Consider the following 20,620-nt stretch of genomic DNA (forward strand, 5'->3'; position numbering starts at 1 on the left):
TTTGGTCTAGTGCTGCTGTTACGCTCTGGTAGTGATATCGTATTTTGTTGGACTATTGGCTGCAGTTTCAGTTGGATTCTTTTATCTTCTGAGTTCTGTTAACAGCTACAGCGCAGACCTCCAACCAGAACAGTTAAGTAAACAATGGAAAAGTCTGATTTATTGAAAAATAACAATAAAACAAGGGTCTGATTGTGACAGACCTAAATTAATATTTTGCAAGGGGAGACGTGAGGAAATCTTCAAGCGATATCTCCTACCAATGCAATTTATGTTTTTAACACCAGTTGGAATTAGAAACTGAAAATCATATCAGATAGGGCCATTGTCTGACCACTTAGGCAATAGGAGAAGCCAAAGAATACAAGACAGTTGCTCTTAATCATATGTAGCCAATGGAAATAATAAAAGGTTGCCTGCGTGCGTTTTTTAGTAGGTATGACCTGGTGGTCTTTTGATGAATTTGTTAAAACACAATTCTACTGTTAATATCAATCTTGTTGCTAATTGTGTAGGTATTTTTACTGTCTACATTAGCCAGTCATGCTGCTTTTCACACCTAATGGATCCTTGAACTGTGCCGTCTAGTACAATCTGACCCCTTTTTCCTCACATTTCAGATTCAAAGGCCTTTTTCAAGACGTTGCTTGCATCATCTGCCAATTCATTTAAGCAGCTATGAAGCATCATAGATGTTGTTTTATAGGAAATACTCCCCGCTATGACTGACCCAATAACTGGGATATTGGTAAATACATATTCTACAACCATATATTTTGCACCTGCAAACTTGGTCAGCAACTTGATAACAACATCTTTGGAGATCTCTGCTGTCAGAGGGGACTTGAGCACAGATTTCAGCTCTTGGATAGGCTTTTTGACTCTGTTAGCTAGATTCTGAAGAGATTCGTCATCAAGACCGAAGGCCTTGTAATATTTTCTCAGCTCTGTGACTAGGATGGTGACATCACACACAACAGACAGCCCTGGGATGGGCACAGTTGCAACCAAACACGACACAGTGGCGAGTTTCCAGATATTGGCTCGAAATGATTTGCGTTTTCGTTCATTGACCTGAAAGCTCATATTTGGCAGCGTGAGCAGCAGAACATGTCTTTTATGCTTTGGGAGCTCCTTTTCAATGGTCTCCTCCAATTTTGGGAAGTCATAGAGGTTCAGTTCAAAACTAGAGATCAGGAAGACTTTGGGCGAGCAAATGTCTAATTCCTGTAGGCCTCTAACACAGTCTTGTTGGATCAGTTCTAGGGTCTCCTCTTCATTATAGTTTTTTCTCCTTTGTGCTGCCCTCAGGCTGTCATCAATCTTAGATCTGACAAAATAAAATGTTTTCTTCATTTTTTGAATCTCATTGGCAAGTTGCACGCCACTAGATTTGAAGCGTTCTGAAGCAATAATTATGAAAAAGTCATACGTTTTAAAGTTCACTTTCTCCAGATATTCTTCAGCTTTAAAATTTGGCGTTCCTATTCCTGGAAGGTCCCAGATAAATACTTTGTCAAACTTTGGATAGGTATATTTGGTTGGCACCACAGTAGTCTCTGTCACACCACTGGACGCAGCCTCTGGATGTTCGTCATCGAGACCCCTGAAGGCATTCACAAAGGTGGATTTCCCAGATCCAGATTCACCAGTGATGGCAATATTCAGCTCTACGTTGTCTGAGGACTCCAAGTGAGCCTGAATTACAGCTGCTGCTCTTTCTAAGCCATTAGATTCCATTGCCACTTTTATTTTTTCAATTTCCTCAGATGTGATATAGTCATAATCGTCCATGTTGTCTGTTAAAAAAAGGGGCTAATATTAGTAATCATTGCAAGTGTTACTTGAGAGTTCTTTGAATATTACTGTAGTTACTGTTCAGATTGTTTATAAAATAAAAACAATCTGCATGCCTAAGTAAATGTAAGTGCCCAAGATTTTTAAGGAAAATTGGCAGATGGAAAAACAAAAATTGGGTACCGTAACAGACACGTCAGAATGAAACTCAAAAATCACTAACAGGTGAAAGTCAAAATTAGAAGAAGAACACATTAAAGAATTATGTGAGAAAATGGGTTTCTCATACTGAAAAGCCTCCCTTTACTTATCAACACGGGAAGGATGCTCTCCTTACGTGCAACTTGATGGCCGTAATGACACAAAATGCATGTACCTGGAAACAACACAGCGTCGTTATAACCATCATTACATAAAGCAATGGCAGGGGTGTCATCAATAAGTGACAAATGACAGCAAAATAAAGATAAACAACAATAACAAATTAGAAAACGATAAACTTGACACCTTTTTATTACTGACAGTTAAAGAGCTGGAAGGCATTTTCCTAGGTTAAGTGTTTTTAGATGTTGCACTTTCTTTGGCTGCTTTTTTACTTCAATTCTTTATCTGTAACAAATTCTCCATTTTAACTCATGCAGCATTTGCATTCTAGAGAAAAGCATTATATTGATGTGATGTCACAGCTCTTTGAATTCTTCCACTGATAGGTATGATAAAGCAAAGTTGCCAACCAAGCAGCCTTTCTAGTTTCTCTAAGATGATATAATTACAGTAGTAATACCTGGTGGGCCAATTGTCCTGCTGCTGTTGGGTTTGAATCTTATAAAAACCCACTATTGTAAAAAAGTGAAAAATGATGTTTACACAGGGTGTATATATTTACTTTATTTTATCTTAAATATAAACGTCTACGCGTGGAAGTGTGTATGGGACAACTCACTTAGTTACTAATAACACAAAAGAGGCCAGCACGTAAGCAGAACCAAACCTCAGAAGAAACACAAAGTCCTAGCTAGAAGGATGAAGAAAGTGCTGCCTTCGGTAATATCACAAGACCAAACTGGATTTATTAAAGGCAGACACTTAGCTTCCAATCTTCAACACCTGTTTAATGTAATATATTCACCAGCAAAGTAAAACACCCCAGAGATGATATTATCATTGGATGCAGAAAATGCATTTGACAATGTTGGATGGAACTACCTTTTCACTACATTGGAGAAATTTGGGTTTGGTCTGAACATTTGTGCATGGATCAGACTATTGTATACCAATCCAGAAGCTTCAGTTTGTATTAACATCAATTCAGATTACTTTAAACTACAGTGTGGTACCAGACAAGGATGCCCCCTGTCACCACTGCTTTTTGCAATCGCCATTGAGCCACTGGCAGTTCACTGTTGAAATGCTTATCAGATAAAGGGGATTATCAGAGAAGGACTTGAACAGAAAGTTTCTCTATATGCAGATGATATGGTACTGTATATATCAGACCCAGAAAACACTGTGCCTGCAGTCCTAACAGCATTTACAGAATTTCAAAAGATCTCTGGTCTCAGAATTAATCTGACTAAAAGTCTGCTCTTTCCAGTGAATTCTCAAGCACACAATATTAGATTGGACACCTTCTCTTTTATCATCAAGATCAGTTTAAATACCTAGGGGTAAATATCACAAGTAAACAAAGCTCTTTATCAACAAAGTTGTATGGAAAAAATTAAGCAAGACTTGCATAGATGGTCAACCCTTCACCTCACTTTAACTGGAAGAATTAACGTTGTTAAGATGAATATCCTTCCTAAGCTTCTCTTTTTATTTCAAAACATTCCAATATACATCAGTAGATCATTTTTTAAGAAATTAGATTCAACCATAACCTCATTTATTTGGAATTCAAAGCATCCACATATCCAAAGAGTGACTCTACAAAGACAAAGACCTAAGGTGGAAGGCAGCATGGCTCTACCTAACTTTCAATTTTATAACAGGGCAGCAAACATACAAACTATAAAAACCTGGACATGGACAGAAATAGATGAACATATACAGGTTTGGTCCGCAATAGAAATAAAATCCTGCAGTACTTCTTTATATTCCTTGCTTTCTACCCCTATAAATACAAATTATCGCCAATATACTAACAACCCAATTGTGCTTCACTCAATCAGAATATGGAACCAATATAGGAAGTATTTTAAGATGAAGCTTTTATCTGTGGCACCTCTGCACGAGAACCACCATCTCAAACGTATGCAGTTTTTAATACCTGGAAAACGTCTTTGTATCCTATGAACAATTACATTCCAAATTTAACTTTCCAGCAACACATTTCTTTCACTACCTTCAAATCAGAAACTTTGCTAAACAGAACATGCCCAATTTTCCTCACCTTCCACCTACCTCTATACCTGAAAAAATATTGCTCAGTCTCAACATTTCTGCAATATATAAAACTATTTTACAGTCCCTCTCTTTCAAAGATCCAAGGGAAAAGTGGGAAAAGGATCTCTCACTCAATATTTCAGAAAAGGAGTGGAAAGTAGCAATGCAGAGAATTCACTCGAGCTCCATTTGAGCAAAGCATAGAATTATTCAACTTAAAATTATATATCGAGCACATCTCTCTCGTTTAAAATTGTCCAAAATGTTTCCAGGGCAAGATCCAACCTGTGAACGCTGCAATCGAGCTCCAGCCTCACTGAGTCACATGTTTTGGGCCTGCACCAAATTAACATCATTCTGGACAAAAATTTTAAGTGCCTTTCAGACAGCCTTGGCGTCACAATCCCTCCTAATCCACTAACAGCCGTGTTTAGTGGGCTCACAGATGGGCTTAAAGTGGAGAAGGACAAACAAACTGTGATTGCATTTATTACACAATTGGCATGCAGACTTATCTTGCTCATTTGGATGAATCCTAACACTCCTATTCTAAGTCAGTGGGTAACTGATGTTATATTTGAAACTGGAAAAAAATCAAATTCTCACTTAGAGGATCTGTGTAGAACTTTTTCAGAACCTGGTAATAATACATTTTTATTTATATAGCGCCTTTCCCATGCTCAAGGCACTTATCAATACCATTTTAGAATAAGCATTTAAATTGAGGAAGCAGGTTCTCTCCCCTCTTTTACTCCATTTATTATTTTATCTATTCATTTGTCTTTACTAGCATAACGTTTTACACTGCTGGCCTAGCTCTCTTTCTCAGGGATGGGGATTGATTTGTTTCGAACCTTTTTCTTTTTTTTTCTTTTTGTAAAACTCGAGTTATGTGTATGGAGTGTTATTTGATTTAAAAAAAGTCAATAACATTAAAATATATAAAAAAAGAAACACAACGTCGCTTAGCCGCTAACATCGGCAAACCGGCATCCCGTTTTCTTTTCCTCCAGTCGCTAATGCACAAGCGATGTGAGCACATCAGCAAAACGAATCCTCCTAGGAGAGATATGCCCAGAGTAGTCCCTTTCAATTACCTCACATCTCTACATTTCAGTTTATTTTCTGCAGATTTTAATAGTTTCTAAGAAAGGGCTTTTTACAGCACGGACTTACACGGCTAGTTTATTTATAAATGTTTTAAAATTGCAAGGTGGAGTTCCAGTAACACAGCACAACACAGTAACACAAAAAGCATTACAGTATTTGTTGAGTGGCTCGTTACATGAAAATGTCCTCATAGAGATGAGGCAGCTTTTTAAATGTAGAAGGCCAGTGCCAACAGATCGTGTTTGTTCAGTTCAGAGGTCTGCATGGATTTCAAACCAGCATAAAAATGGGCACCAGACTACTCAGCAACTGTTTATAAATCTTTACTTTTCACAGTTTTCTTTTCTGATTCTTCTTTCCACCTGATCAAAGGTGATCCAGGGCGCCACCTGATGTTTAAATGTTTGTATGAAAATGGATACCCCAAAGGCCACGAGGCCCAACTCACCACCCTAGCCATTGAGAGAGAAAAAAAAACAATTTCATACTTAAGGTCGCTTATTTCTCTTATTTATATATCTGTTGTATGCAAGTGTCCATTTTTTTTGTATACTATTTATGCATTATTTTTCTTATCAAATTTAAATTTTTTTTCTTTTCTTGTAACTACTACTTTGACATCTTTTAAAGAACTTTGAGCACATCCTTTATATGAAAATATCCTATAGAAATAAATGTTGTTATTAATGTACCTGCTCTGGACAGAACACCGATCCATTGCGAGACACAGAAAGACCCTGCCCACGCTCACAAATTTCAGATGAATTTCCAAAATAAATCATTCTGACAGCAACAAAAGATGTGAAATAAAAGGACACAATATATCAGATGTCTCTTATTTGGCGGACGAGCTCGAATTACGCAACTTTTGCTTTCCACACACCGTCTTAGTAGCCTGATGGATTCATTAATTTACTTCGTCCAGTTTCCCGTTGTCGTGTGCTTCGCGTGTTTTAATCAAATGATTAATTTAATTTTGAATATACTTTTTGAAATAAACACCTATGTTATGCACTAAAGTCTGGAAACGCGAAAACGATCCACTTCACATAGGTTTGTATCACTTGCACAGTGACTTTTCGGTATTGGTCTTCGGATTAAATAGATAGATAGATAGATAGATAGATAGATAGATAGATAGATAGATACTTTATTAATCCCAAGGTGAAATCCGCAAATGTGAAAGTAGACTTAGCAGATTTATAAAAACATGGGCGATGAGTAAACAGTAAAATAAATAAGCAAGTAATGGAAGCGTTTAAAAATATTACGATAGACATATTAAGTTGTTCCCTGTTAATTTCACGAATTCTGCAATATTTACATGTAAAGTGTTTTATTTCTTTATAATTGTGTGACGGTGCAGAAAGCAGTGTATTGGGCAGCACTGAACAGCCACAAAGCTTTATACCTATTCGCACCTGGCAAGTCTGAAAAGAAATGACTGAAACCCAAGCGCTGACTTTACTTTTAATTCTTACCAACTCCAAAATGATGAAAAAAGAGCCCTCTTTTACTAACTCGGTCCCACCGGTTACTCCTTCCCTTAAAGAACCGGCGTTGACAGAATTCTGCTAGTCTGTGAACTCTTATTTAATATATCCTTTTTGTATGCAACATATATCAAGTCAGACATTTAAATGTTAAGGTTGTCCTTACTGAATTTCCAGCGGCTTATTTGGGAGTTTTATGTCAGCTAATTGCCATTATAACCTACTTCGCCTTCCTAAACCCATCATTTAAAGAAAAGCAACTCAAATATCCCTACAAACACGCATGTCCGCAAAAATAAGTGATCTGAAGCAAGAAAAAGTACTCACATGCTTGAATTTTCCCTCGGCAGGGCGATCTAAGCTCCGTTTCCTGCACACAGACGCGCAAATGAAGGCAAACCTGCGGCGCCGATTCTTTATACTAGGCGGGCGGCTCCGCCCCTTTTCCTGTTGTCTCCTCTGCACGTAACACTTGACTTTATTTACGCTTGGTAGTAAGCTTTGTTTTTAATGCTAAGGATACTGCTGTATTTATACCTTAGTTATAAACTTTCATTATGCCGAATCATCCGTTGCACGATGACCTGTGGCTTGGAGTGCCTTCATAAAAAAATTACACGAACACGCATACTTGCCTTTGCTCACAATTCAAGCGCATATACTTAATAAAATTGGTCCTATATGAATGTATGCGTGTGTGAGCGTGGTGTCCATTCTAGGTCTGTTTGTTATTTTATAATATCTAAATCAGTAAGTCGATTAGTCAATTATTAATTGCTCTTCGTTGCCAGGGACGGCCTCTCACAATTCAAAGGCATGCCGTCTATGCGCATTAGTTCGGGACTTACAGTAAGATGACGACCTTTAGGTCAGCTGCACCACTGGCCGCAGGAGACCTTAATCTTACATCTACCGTCAGTATGTCTAGCGCGTGCTTGGATGGCAGGAGTGAAGCTATATAGGCTATATAGGTCCTGGGATGGTCGCGTGATGCATCGACTTTTAACAGACATATTTATACACTCTTTAAATTAAAGGTGCAAAAGTTGTTCTTCATATTGTAGCTATGCCACAGGGGAACCATTGTTGGTCCCCTAAAGAACCATCCACATGAAAGTTTAAGAAAGAATAGTATTTTATTTGTTTAGGTCCATAATTATGAAATGTCAGTGGGTTCCTGATTTTAAAATGACTCACTACATTCAATCACACAGGTTAAGCTGAGGTTTCCTTGTTCTGTTGTATCCTAATAGGTAGCCTGCCATACTTTAAACAGTTCTGTTTAGTCTGCATATTAGGAACCTTTTCAAAGCCCAAAGAACCAAATTCATATGCACAGAACCCCTTCCTGGAATGAAATGGTGATTTGTCAAGCAGTGGATCTACAAGGAACCCCACAGTTCAATTAAGTGCCATTACACAACTGTTATTTTTAGGGGTGTACCTCTCCAAAGAGGGTCATCTCATATGGGACTATCATTCAGTCCTTTTGGGTGCCAATCCACCACACTGGTCAAACACCCGAGGGTGAAATGCCCGTGTAAATGGGCCTCTTTCCAGGCAGATTTCAGGGTTCCCTATTCGGGATACTGTGAGAGAATAATTTGGAGGTAAGAATAGTTAAGTATTTTGGTATGCTTTCCATATTATAATATAGCTTCTATCCTAGCAGTATAAAAGGGCTAATAAATGTCAGAAACCTGTTCAGGCAGATCAGGAAACAAGATAAAGGTCAAGTGAACAACAAAGACAAGGGTGGACCAGGAGAAGGTTGATGTCATACATAAAATGTACAAGAAGATGATTAAGAGATCAGCAGATGTCCTGTAAACAACAAAACTGGACAGCTGTCACATCCATAGAGACTTCAATGGTAAGAGATAGGAGAAGAACAGGAGTATGATAAAATAGATCATTTTGGCCATTCTGTTCACTTTGTAATAAACTGTTGTGAAGAATGCTTCCTTTTCAGTATTTGCTGAGCGGTAAATAAAAGACAGAATGGACAAGCTTGTAGTGGTCATGAAGATGCTAAGATTTACACCACCACCAGGGCGATTATTTATTTATTTATTTATTTTAGTGGGAACTCCAAGAATACACCCAGCCTTGACCAACTTGCACCACTCACACACAGAGACATAGAAACCAATGGCTTGATCAATAATCAATTTGAATAAATTTTAAAAAAAAGCAGAATATAATCAACTACACAACGTACAAAACAATCCCTCCCTGTGTACCCCGCTGGCTATCACAAATATAACAAAACCCGTAAACAACAACAAGCATGATAAACACAAAGTCCAATACACTGTCCACATGAAACAGCAACTGATGATGTGGAAATGATGCAGAAATGATAATCCAGAGAACAACTTACTGTAACTAATGTAAAATGGTCCTATCTGTATTCCTGTTGAGGGGTGATGAGATTGGTGAAGAATGGAAACCGATGCAATGCAATATTCACACAACATGGCAAACATAAAGCAGTCCATACATCTATACAGGTGTGGTGATCCTGGACAAAGTGATAATCCAAAGGTCGACAATACTGACCGCAAAACAGATGTGAACACAGACACACACTCCAGACTTCTGAACTTTATTCTCCTGTCTAGCTGGATCCCATATTAAATTACCCACCAGTCACTCTTCTCCCCATCAGCACCTGCAACTTCCACCAACATCAAACAGAGCCACAGCAGGGACCACCTGGAGTTGTAGTTCATAATTTGAGTAGTGCTGCTACCAGATTTCTCCTGCCTTGGTTTCTGACTCAAACACGTTTTATCAAACTTGTCCTAGTAGAGGATACGTTTTTTTTCTTTAATTAATATGTTGATTTCTTCCACAATATCCCTAATAAGAGATGGGACCCCTGGAATATGTGAAGACAGGGACTCCAGTCAGAGTCAGAGGAATAGAGCACAGAGAGCCACTGTATCCTTGATACTTGTATTGGCTATTTTCTCAGGCATAAAGAAATCCGTATCTTCAGTCTGTTGATATGTTTGGACATGTGGTCTAAAGCAGTGGAGGTTTGTAAAGTGAGGAACTGGGGCACTGCCCCCTGCCAAATATTTAAAAAATCTCTAGCACGTCCTCCAACTTACAGGGAAAACTTGGAGGTTGGTGGCAGGATCAGCACTACAGCCACCATTAAAAAACCTTTCACTGTTCCAGTGTGGGGCTGAGGTGTCACCTGCTGCACTCGGGTCCCAATCCAGGGGGTTCATGTGGTGGGTGAGGCAACACACTATCAGTGCATGCTCCCAAACTCTTCCTCCTCTTCCTAATTTGATTAATTAGGTAATCCTAAATAATCATGAAATAAATTTATTTTGCACAACGTGTCAACATCCAGTAAAAACTGGTTCCAACTTGTATTTGTTTCATTTCTGTGTGAAGGCCTATATTTTTCGAGTGAAGGATGCCAGCCAAATGAGAGTGAATGTAAATTCTTGATATTTTGGCAAACAGGTGACCTGAGGCTGCCCTTTAATTCGTTGCTTTTAGATTTTTCCAGGGATGCAGCTCCCTGTGCCCCAGAAACTCCCATATTTATTGGCAGACATCACAGACTGCATGGAGTCTAACCCTGTGAACCTGGGATGAACTGCAGCCACACTCTCACACTTACATAGCTCATACAAGGCCAGTAGAGTTGTGAATTAACTTCACCTATAAATTCTTGGCATGTAGGTGGGAAACCACAGTACCTGGAGAAAGTCCACATGGATAGGAGAACAACATGTAAAGTCAGTGACTGAAGTGAAAATCCAATCTATATTGCCTCTCCGTTTCAAAATCTGATATTTATTTCATGTGCAATAAGTGAGTCGTTCCTTTTAAAATGGAGATGATTCCAGAAGAACCTGTCAGTTTAACATGTTGGTGGGTCCAAACTCATCTTACTTAACCAACCAATCATAAAACAAAACATACCAGTACTGGAAAGTGAAGATTCCTCAGTGAATTTCATGCAGTTACCTGTCAAGTGTTGTACGTTGCCCACATTCTCAGTGTTGGATTTTGAAACAAAAGCCTCTTGCAGGTTTTGATATGTGGAAGTGGTCATTGCTTTCAGGCAGGCCCGGATTTGAATTTTCATCGCCCCTAGGCAATATTCTTCTGGCGCCACTTTTTTATTATTTATTACTATAAAAATGAAATTTAAGCGAAATCACATTACTTAAAAAAGAAAAAAAAAATTTTGTGTAAACTGTGTTGCCCTGAGGCAATGGCCTAGGTTGGCCTCTTTGTAAATCCGGCCCTGCTTTCAGGATTTATCAAAGACAGTACAAACGTATTTATTTTTCCAATTATATTTTCACAAGAAATGAAAATTAAAACAGGAATTGACATTATCAACTAAATCAAAATGAAAATATCATTACTTTCCACAGATTTACCAGTTGATGCCTTCTAAACATTTTCAAAGCCTTTTAATTTTTGGATACTCTCTAAAACATTATATATTAAGTTATTTGACTCGTCTGCAGTCCCTAGAACACAGATATGACTGCGCTCCTTATGTGTCTTCAGTCCAGGATCTACATGTGTTACTGCAGCCTGAACATCAGTGCACATTAATAGGGATATGCTTGATAGTAAACGTAAAAGTTTTTCCAAATATTCTGTAGCCTAGCAATGTAATTTTTTCTCAGCAAAATTTAAACTTATTTTGAGAAAATAAAACATCCTTTTTATTTTGGATTTAAAGAAATATATTTAAACAATGACATTTGTTTCACTATATTGTGTTTTATTCTAGTGGGACATTTAAAGTTAATGTTGCATTACGCGATTTCAATTCTTTAGGGTATGTCAGGTTTGTTGACCGCAGTCGCTGATCTTGTTGCCGGACCATCTCAGTTTATATGAGTGGAACTTGCCGGCCGCGTCCTGTTTAGGGATAGTGTGCAGACCTTCCAGCACGATCAGGATCACTCCTTTTTCTGACAGCCAATAGTGTCTCAACTAATAGAACTGGTGCTGTACAAGTTAACAGATACGGCAGGTTCAGCCATAATCTCTTTTATTTTTTTTTCTCCCATTCTGTCATGGTATGTAAAACACAAGATATCCGACACAACAGGTTTCTCTTCTGTTTGTGAGGTTCCTTATCCGTCATTATTGCATTAAATGACTTGTACTTCTGGATAAACATTCATTGGTTGTCAGCTCTCCTGCACACAGAGGCCACCACTACAACTAAAGACAAAAATCAGACCTTTTTGATTTTATCAGAACGAGCCATGCTGTGGACTGATTGGAGTGAATCACTGAGCATGTCACACTTAATGCGACTGGCTAAGATTAGGCTATGACTGAAAATTGCTGGAAAAGTCACATAATGTGACATGGAATTAAGAGCTTCAATGGGATGCGAGTGAGCTCTCGATTGAAAATTGGTGACCACACATAAGTAATGGATGGGCTTCTGAAATGGCAAGTTATCCTTCTTAATGTAGAGAGGATAGTGCCACCTCTTATAAAACAGGCTGGAGTCGACTGTAGAACTCAACAAATCAGTGGTTTCATAAATGTATTTGGTAATCAATGCTTTAGTTTAGGTACTGCAAAAATGCATCTATTAATCATTTACTGTTATGTAACAAGACCTTAACATACACTTGTTTGGGTCTTCATAACACTTGCAAATCATCGGTGAAGTGTTCATTCATCGCCTGCAATGTGACCTTACAGATACAACACTTTGGTGTCATCTGAGGTGGTTTAACTGTGACACAATTCTCTTGATATTACATGTTTAGTATAAGACCTGCGAGTTCTTCATATCAACAAGTCATTTCACCAGCATGTCAATATGTCACACTGCACAGAGATGAATGACCTATCCACTGATATTTTATAAGTGTAGTGAAGACCAAAAGAAGCATCTTGTTATATTAAGTGCAAATGTGTGATAGTTACATTTTTGCAGAACCTAAACTAAAGCATTGATTCAGTGAAAAAGATGGCAGCAAATGTTTGTTCAGGATTTAATAACAGATTGATCACCAGATGGCACATTTCTCACAGTCAGGTGTTTAGGTGGCTCTCTGTAGTATGAGGACTTTCCCTCCCAGACATTAATATTTTGTGCTTGATATGATGTTGAGTTGTGATTCCTCCAATTGACGGTTTATCTGAACTAATTTCACCAAACCAGTAAGAACAGTACTTGTATTTGGTCTAGTGCTGATGTTATGCTCTGGTAGTGATATCGTATTTTGTTGGACTATTGGCTGCAGTTTCAGTTGGATTCTTTTATCTTCTGAGTTCTGTTAACAGCTACAGTGCTGACGTCCAACCGAAACAGTTCAGTAAACAATGGAAAAGTCTGATTTATTGAAAAACAATAAAACAAGGGTCTGATTGTGACTGTGAGTGCTGAAGTCGGAAAACGACGAGAAAAACACCAATTTAAAATTAAAAGCAATTTCTTTAATATTTATTCTTTTATTCCTGGTGAGAGATTGTGAGACTGCCCCCCCAGCTCAGCTAACTGATCTGAGTTTTGGGCAGACTGGCCCAAGAAAAAACTGTTCACCCTTTTTATCACCTAGCTTGTTCATTAGCCAAAGAGAGAACAGAAAAAAAAATAACAGTTCAATTTGAGGTCATCTATAAATATTAGGGGACATCTTAATTTATGACATAGGAGTACAGAAAAACAAAGCAGTACTAGGCACCTACATTATCTAAAGAATGTGCCCGTCTCAGTACAAACCCATTTTAAGCAGTTTTCTTTAAGTTCATTGCATTAGTTATAAAGAGATTACATTCTTATAACTTTAATATTTTCATTAGATTATATTTGTTTGATTAGATTAATAATCCTTATTTATTAATTCATAAATGACAATTTTTGTCATATAATTTTAAGCAAGAGTGAAGAAAACGATCACATTGATTCATAATATCACAGGGTGTTCTGTTTCACATAGAAGAATTAAATCAGTCTCATATTTTGTGCATACACATAATTCCTTTCCTACCTAAATGCAGATCTAATCATATAGAAGTATAAAATCATATAGTTCTCTGCAGCATGATTAATACAAAATACAGTCATTGGTATTTTGTGAGTTAAATACTTATTATCATCTGCGGTGGGCTAGCACCCTGCCGGAGGTCTGTTTCCTGCCTTGCGCCCTGCAGTTAGGATATAGCAGGATGGATAATGGATGGATGGATACTTATAATCATTACAGTTAATAATGTTTATTCTGCTTTCTTATGACAGACCTAAATTAATATTTTGCAAGGGGAGACATGAGGAAACCTTCAAGTGATATCTCCTACCAATGCAATTTACGTTTTTAACACCAGTTGGAATTAGAAACTGAAAATCATATCAGATAGGGCCATTGTCTGACCACTTAGGCAATAGGAGAAGCCAAAGAATGCAAGACAGTTGCTCTTAATCATTTATAGCCAATGGAAATAATAAAAGGTTAGTCTGTATGTGTTTTTTAGTAGGTATGACCTGGTGATCTTTTCGTGAATTTGTTAAAACACAATTCTACTGCCAATATCAATCTTGTTGCTAATTGTGTAGGTATTTTTACTGTCTATAATAGCCAGTCGTGCTGCTTTTCACACCTAATGGATCCTTGAACTGTGCCGTCTAGTACAATCTGACCCCTTTTTCCTCACATTTCAGATTCAAAGGCCTTTTTCAAGACGTTGCTTGCATCATCTGCCAATTCATTTAAGCAGCTGTTAAGCATCATAGATGTTGTTTTATAGGAAATACTCCCTGCTATGACTGACCCAATAACTGGGATAGTGCTAAATGCGTATTCCACAATCATAAGACTTGCAGTTGCAAACTTGGTCAGCAAGTTGATAACAACATCCTTGGAAATCTCTGCTGTCAGAGGGGACTTGAGCACAGATTTCAGCTCTTGGACAGGCTTTTTGACTCTCTTAGCTAGATTCTGAAGAGATTCGTCATCAAGACCGAAGGCCTTGTAATATTTTCTCAGCTCTTTGACTAGGATGGCAACATCACATGCAACTGACAGCCCTGGGATGGGCACAGCTGCAACCAAACATGACACAGTGGCGAGTTTCCAGATATTGGCTCGAAATGATTCGCGTTTTCGTTCATTGACCTGAACGCTCATATTTGGCAGTGCGAGCAGCAGAACATGTCTTTTGTGCTTTGGGAGTTCCTTTTCAATGGTCTCCTCCAATTTTGGGAACTCATAGAGGTTCAGTTCAAAGCTAGAGATCAGGAAGACTTTGGGCGAGCAAATGTCGAATTCCTGTAGGCCTCTAACACAGTCTTGTTGGATCAGGTCAAGGGTCTCCTTTTCATTATAGTTTTTTTTCCTTTCTGCTGCCCTCAGGCTGTCATCAATCTTAGATCTGACAAAATAAAATGTTTTCTTCATTTTTTGAATCTCTTTGGCAAGTTGTACACCACTAGATTTGAAGCGTTCTGAAGCAATAATTATAAAAAAATCATACATTTTAAAGTTCACTTTTTCCAGATATTCGTCAGCTTTAAAATTTGGCGTTCCTATTCCTGGAAGGTCCCAGATAAATACTTTGTCAAACTTTGGATAGGTATATTTGGTTGGCACCATAGTGGTCTCTACCACACCAGTGGGTGCAGCCTCTGGATGTTCGTCTTCGAGACCCCTGAAGGCATTCACAAAGGTGGATTTCCCGGATCCAGATTCACCAGTGATGGCAATATTCAGGTGTACGTTGTCTAAGGACTCCAAGTGAGCCTGAATTACAGCTGCTGCCCTTTCTACGCCACCAGACTCCATTGCCACTCGTACGTCCTCAATTTCCTCAGATGTGATATGCTCCAAATCGTCCATGTTGTCTGTTAAAAAAAGGGGCTAACATTAGTAAACATTGCAAGTGTTACTTGAGAGTTTTTTTAAATATTACTGTTCAGATCATTAATAAAATAAAAACAATCTGTATGCCTAAGTAAATGTAAGTGCCCAAGATTTTTAAGGAAAATCAGCAGAGAAAAAGTCATATGGGGGGCATTGTTCATTACACTGGAGAAACAAAAATTGAGCACCATAACAGACATGGCAAAATGAAACTCAAAAATCACTAATGGGTGAAAAGTCAAAGTGAGAAGAAGAACACATTAATGAATTGTGCTTATCAGCACGGGAAAGGTGCTCTCCGTACGTGCAACTTGATGGCCATAATGACACGACATACATGTGGCTGGAAACAACACAGCGTCGTCGTGATAACCATCATTACATATAGCAATGGCAGGGGTGTCATCAATAAGTGACAAATGACAGCAAAATAAAGATAAACAATAATAACAAATTAGAAAACGATAAACTTGACACCTAAGTTAAGTGTTTTTAGATATTACACTTTCTTTGGCTGCTTCCTTTACTTCAATTCTTTATTTGTAACAAATTCTCCATTTTAATTCATGCTGCATTTGCATTCTGAAGAAAAACGTTATATTGGCATGATGTCACAACTCCAAAATGAGGAAATAAAATTATCTTTGAATTCTCCTACTGATAGGTATGATAAAGCAAAGCTGCCAACCAAGCAGCCTTTCTAGTTTCTCTAAGCAGGCCATAATACCTGGTGGGCCTAATGTCCTGCTGCTGTTGGGTTTAAATCTTACAAAAACCCACTATTGTAAAAAATGAAAAAGTGACGTTTACACAGGGTGTATATATTCACTTTATTTTATTTATTTATAAATATTTTAAAATTGCAAGGTGGAGTTCCAATAAAACAGTGCAACACAGTAAAACACGATGTTCTGAGTGGCTCTTTATTGCATGAAAATGTCCTAACAGAGGTGGGGCAGCTTTTTAAAAGTAGAAGGCCAATGCCAACAGATTGTGTCTGTTCAGTTCAGAGGTTTGCATGGATTTCAAAGCAGCATAAAGATGGGTACCAGACTAGTCAGTAACAGTTTATAAATCTTTATTTTCTCAGTTTTCTTTTCTGGTTCTTCTGTCCACCTGTTCAAAGTTTGGGGCGCCTCCTGATGTTTAAATCTTTGTATGAAAATGGATACCCCAGCTGGCCAGTGTACATTTCTCTTTTCTTATCAAATTTAAATGTTTTTTCTTTGCTTGTAATTACTTCTTTGACATCTTTTAAAGAACTTCGAGCACATCCTTTATATAAAAATGTCCTATAGAAATAAATGTTGTTATAAGTGTACCTGTCCTGGATGGAACGCCGGTCCATTGCGAGACACAGTAAGACCCCCGCAAATTCCAAAATAAATCATTCTTACAGCAACAAAACAAGTGAAATAAACGAACACTTAATATATCAGAAGTCTCTTATTTGGCGAATGAGCTCGTATTACGCAAGTTTTGCATTCCCGTCTTAGCGGCTTGATGGATTCATTAATTTACTTCCTTCTTGTCTCGTTTCCCGTTGCCTTGTGCTCCGCATGTTTTAAGCATCCATCCATCCATTATCCAACCCGCTATATCCTAACTACAGGGTCACGGGGGTCTGCTGGAGCCAATCCCAGCCAACACCAATGATTAATTTTATTTTGAATATAATTTTTAAATAAAGACGTATGTTATGCACTAAAGTCTGGAAATGCGAAAACGATCCACTTCACATAGGTTTGTATCACCTGCACAGTAACCTTTCGGCATTGGTCTTCAGATTGCCGGGCGCTTCTTCCCGGAATCTAAAAGTGAAAGTAGACTTCTCAGATTTAGGAAAAAATGGGCGATGACTAAACAGTAAAATAAAGAAGCAAGTAATCTGCGGTGGGCTGGCGCCCTGCCCGGGGTTTGTTTCCTGCCTTGCGCCCTGTGTTGGCTGGGATTGGCTCCAGCAGACCCCCGTGACCCTGTAGTTAGGATATAGCGGGTTGGATAATGGATGGATGGATGGATAAGCAAGTAATCGAAGCGTTTAAAAATATTACGAAAGATATGTTAATGAGTTGTTAGCGCAGAAAGCAGTGTATTGTGCAGCACTGAACAACCACAAAGCTTTATAGTTATTCGTACCTGGCAAGTTTGAAAAGAAATTACTGAAACACAACCGCTGACTTTACTTTTAATACTTATCAACTCCAAAATGATGGAAAAAGAGCCCTCTTTTACTAACTCGGTCAAACCCTAGACGTACGGTTACTTCCTCCCTTAAAGAACCGGCGTTACCAGAATTCTGCTAGTCTGTAAACTCTTATTTAATACTAGGCTCACCCGCCTTTTAAGGCGACCGACTTTTATCCTCAATTTGTGTGCGCTCCATGTGTACATCAGGCATGTAAGTGTAGGGAATGAGAACATCAAAGTGCCCGTTCATAACATCTCCCGAAAACCTAAGTTTTTTTATCCCCTCGAGTGCCTGTCCAAACTTGGGAGTGTAGGACTCCATAATAATATACTTGAAACGCATAGGGGAACAACTCTCTCGCTGCCATTAGCTCAGAAATGGTACCATACGATTGAGACTTTGACATTTCAGTGAGATACTGAAGCTCATTTGTATAAGAGATTCCTGACGGCATCATTGTAAATGGCTGAAACCTTGACCAATTACTTAAAACGTGTCGTACAATGTCAGCCCGAATCTGTATCTCTAAAGACGGAGTTTCATACACTAAATAAGCAATAGATGAGAATAAGCAAGCACCATCTCCCCTGATATTTACTACGCGGTGAGGCATTTGTACTCCATCAACATTAATTATTTCCAGAGACATAATTTTGTCTATTTTTCCAGCGCATCGCGCACAAAAGCAAGGGAACGATGGGAGCACCAGAACTCTGCTCACATCGCGTCGCTTCGTACCGCAAGCTGCAAGTAGTAAGTCTGTGATAAGCGGAATACCGCTACGCTTTGCACTCATGGGACGGAAGGACAATCCCAACCGCTTTTATATAGTGCGATATCCTTTAATATGCAACATATATCAAGACAGACATTTAAAAGTTAAGTTTCTCGTTAATGAGTTTCCGGCGGCTTATCTGGGAGTTTTACAGTATATCAGCTACTTGCCGCCGTGACGCCTTAAATTTAAATCATTATAAGCTGCTTCGCCTTCCTAAACCCATCATTTAAGAAAAACAACCCAAATATCCCTCCAAACACGCACGTCCACAAAAATAAGTGGTCTGAAGTAATAAAAGTACTCACATGCTTGAAATTTCTCTCGGCAGGGCGACCTAAGCTCCGTTTCTTGCACACAGACGCGCAAATGAAGGCAAACCTACGGCACCGATTCTTTATACTAGGCGCGCGGCTCCGCCCGTTTTCCTGTTGTCTCCTCTGCACCTAACACTTGACTTTATTTAAGTTTGGCAGTAAGTTTTATTTTTAATGCTAAGGATACAGCTGTATATATACGTTAGTTATAAAAGTGTGTTTGGACTTACATCGTGACAATGCAAAGTATAAACCGACGTTTTCAAATGTTTGTCCCTGTGATTTGTTAATTGTCATAGCAAAAGCTATTCTAACTGTAAATGTTGAAAAGGCAATATATTATTTATGTGTTGTATCCCTTTAATTAGTTGTCGTCCACCTTGATTTATTAGTTATTGTGATTAGCCTGTACTGAGTTGGAACTTGTCCAATCACAGGGCTTCACTCTGAACCTTATAGATTAGTTCATAGACATATATACCGGTAGATAGACGCGGCATTCTCTGTGTTGCCCAGTATACACGATACGTCAGCGCGTACGCCATATTGCGAGTGGCAAAAGTGCCATTTAAACTAATACAGGTAAACGTGGAAACCGGGTTTTCTGATGAAAAAACAATAACGTTTAAAACAGTATCGTTTGCATACAACAGCTTTTGGCGAATCATTTAAATGCAATTATTTATATCCATTTATACACTAATAATGACAATTATTAAATAATAATTATTATTATTAAATAATTCCTCCCATATAAGTAACATTTCTCGGACTGCCTTCTTCCATCTCCGAAACATTTCTAGACTCTGTCCTGTTCTTGTGCAACACAGTACTGAAGTATTGGTTAATGCCCGAGTCACCTCACGTATAGATTACTGTAATGCTATTCTATCTGGCATCCCACAAAAACTTATCCATCACTTACAACTTCTTCAAAATTCTGCTGCCAGGATAATAACCTGCTGTTCTAAATCTACTGAACATATTACACCTATTCTCTCTCAACTTCACTGGCTCCCTGTTAACTACAGAATACAATACACAATACTGCTCTTAACATTTAAAGCTCTCCACAACCTCACCGATCTTCAAAACACTTACACTCCTCTCGCTCACTCAGATCCTCATCTGCAGCTCGACTTTCTGTACCGCACATCAAACTCAGTTCTATGGGAGCTCGAGCGTCTCTCATTGTGCTCCTCAACTCTGGAATTCTCTTCCCTCTCATATACATCAGCTCGATTCCATAACACATTTTAAAACTACCCTCAAAACTTATCTTTTCAAACTGGCATACCAATTGTGAATTTTGCACTGTTACTGCCAGTTATCTTTGTTTGTCTTTCTTTTAACAGTGAAATGATACACTCAAAGACAAAAATAAACAATTTTATTGTATACAAATTGGCTTAATAATTTCTGAAAACATTTCACTCATTCCTCTCTCAATCTCGCTCTCTCTCTCACACACACACACAATATGGTTACTTAAATATATACAGGATAGGATCTAAAATCCATGAAACAGAACTGTCTTACATAGCTTTTTCCGTGTGTTGCCACTCTGTAATTTGAGAGTATTCAGTCTGGCAATATGGTGCAGCCTTAGTTTGTGGAAGACAGACACAACTAAAGACATGAGCATAAAATGATGGTTGTCAATTTCACACTGTGTT

The 20,620-nt window shown here is 38.3% G+C and overlaps 2 protein-coding genes across 3 annotated transcripts in view; both read right to left on the reverse strand.

Annotated features, from left to right (window-relative positions):
- Nucleotides 1–232: 232 nt before the first annotated feature.
- Nucleotides 233–19,076, reverse strand: LOC114667225 (interferon-inducible GTPase 5-like). Of its 2 annotated transcripts, XM_028822438.2 has the most exons (3): nt 18,965–19,076; nt 7,113–7,141; nt 233–1,799 (listed from the first exon to the last, which is right to left on the reverse strand). In XM_028822438.2, the coding sequence occupies exon 3, from the start codon at nt 1,792–1,794 to the stop codon at nt 610–612; it is 1,185 nt and encodes a 394-aa protein (XP_028678271.1). In that variant the 5' UTR covers nt 1,795–1,799; nt 7,113–7,141; nt 18,965–19,076; the 3' UTR covers nt 233–609. The 2 variants fall into 2 exon arrangements, with proteins under 2 accessions (XP_028678271.1, XP_028678272.1); XM_028822439.2 differs by lacking the exon at nt 7,113–7,141 and having other exon boundaries at nt 18,936–19,076.
- Nucleotides 13,237–20,620, reverse strand: part of LOC114667224 (interferon-inducible GTPase 5-like) — a 50,697-nt gene continuing 43,313 nt past the window's right edge. Inside the window, exon 2 of the mRNA XM_028822436.2 lies at nt 13,237–15,642. Coding sequence (XP_028678269.1) covers nt 14,453–15,637 — 1,185 coding nt within the window. The 5' untranslated portion in view covers nt 15,638–15,642 and the 3' untranslated portion in view covers nt 13,237–14,452. The remainder of the gene's footprint in view (nt 15,643–20,620) is intronic.

This window comes from Erpetoichthys calabaricus, chromosome 17 (genome assembly GCF_900747795.2).
Source record: "Erpetoichthys calabaricus chromosome 17, fErpCal1.3, whole genome shotgun sequence".
Classification (NCBI taxonomy): domain Eukaryota; kingdom Metazoa; phylum Chordata; class Cladistia; order Polypteriformes; family Polypteridae; genus Erpetoichthys; species Erpetoichthys calabaricus.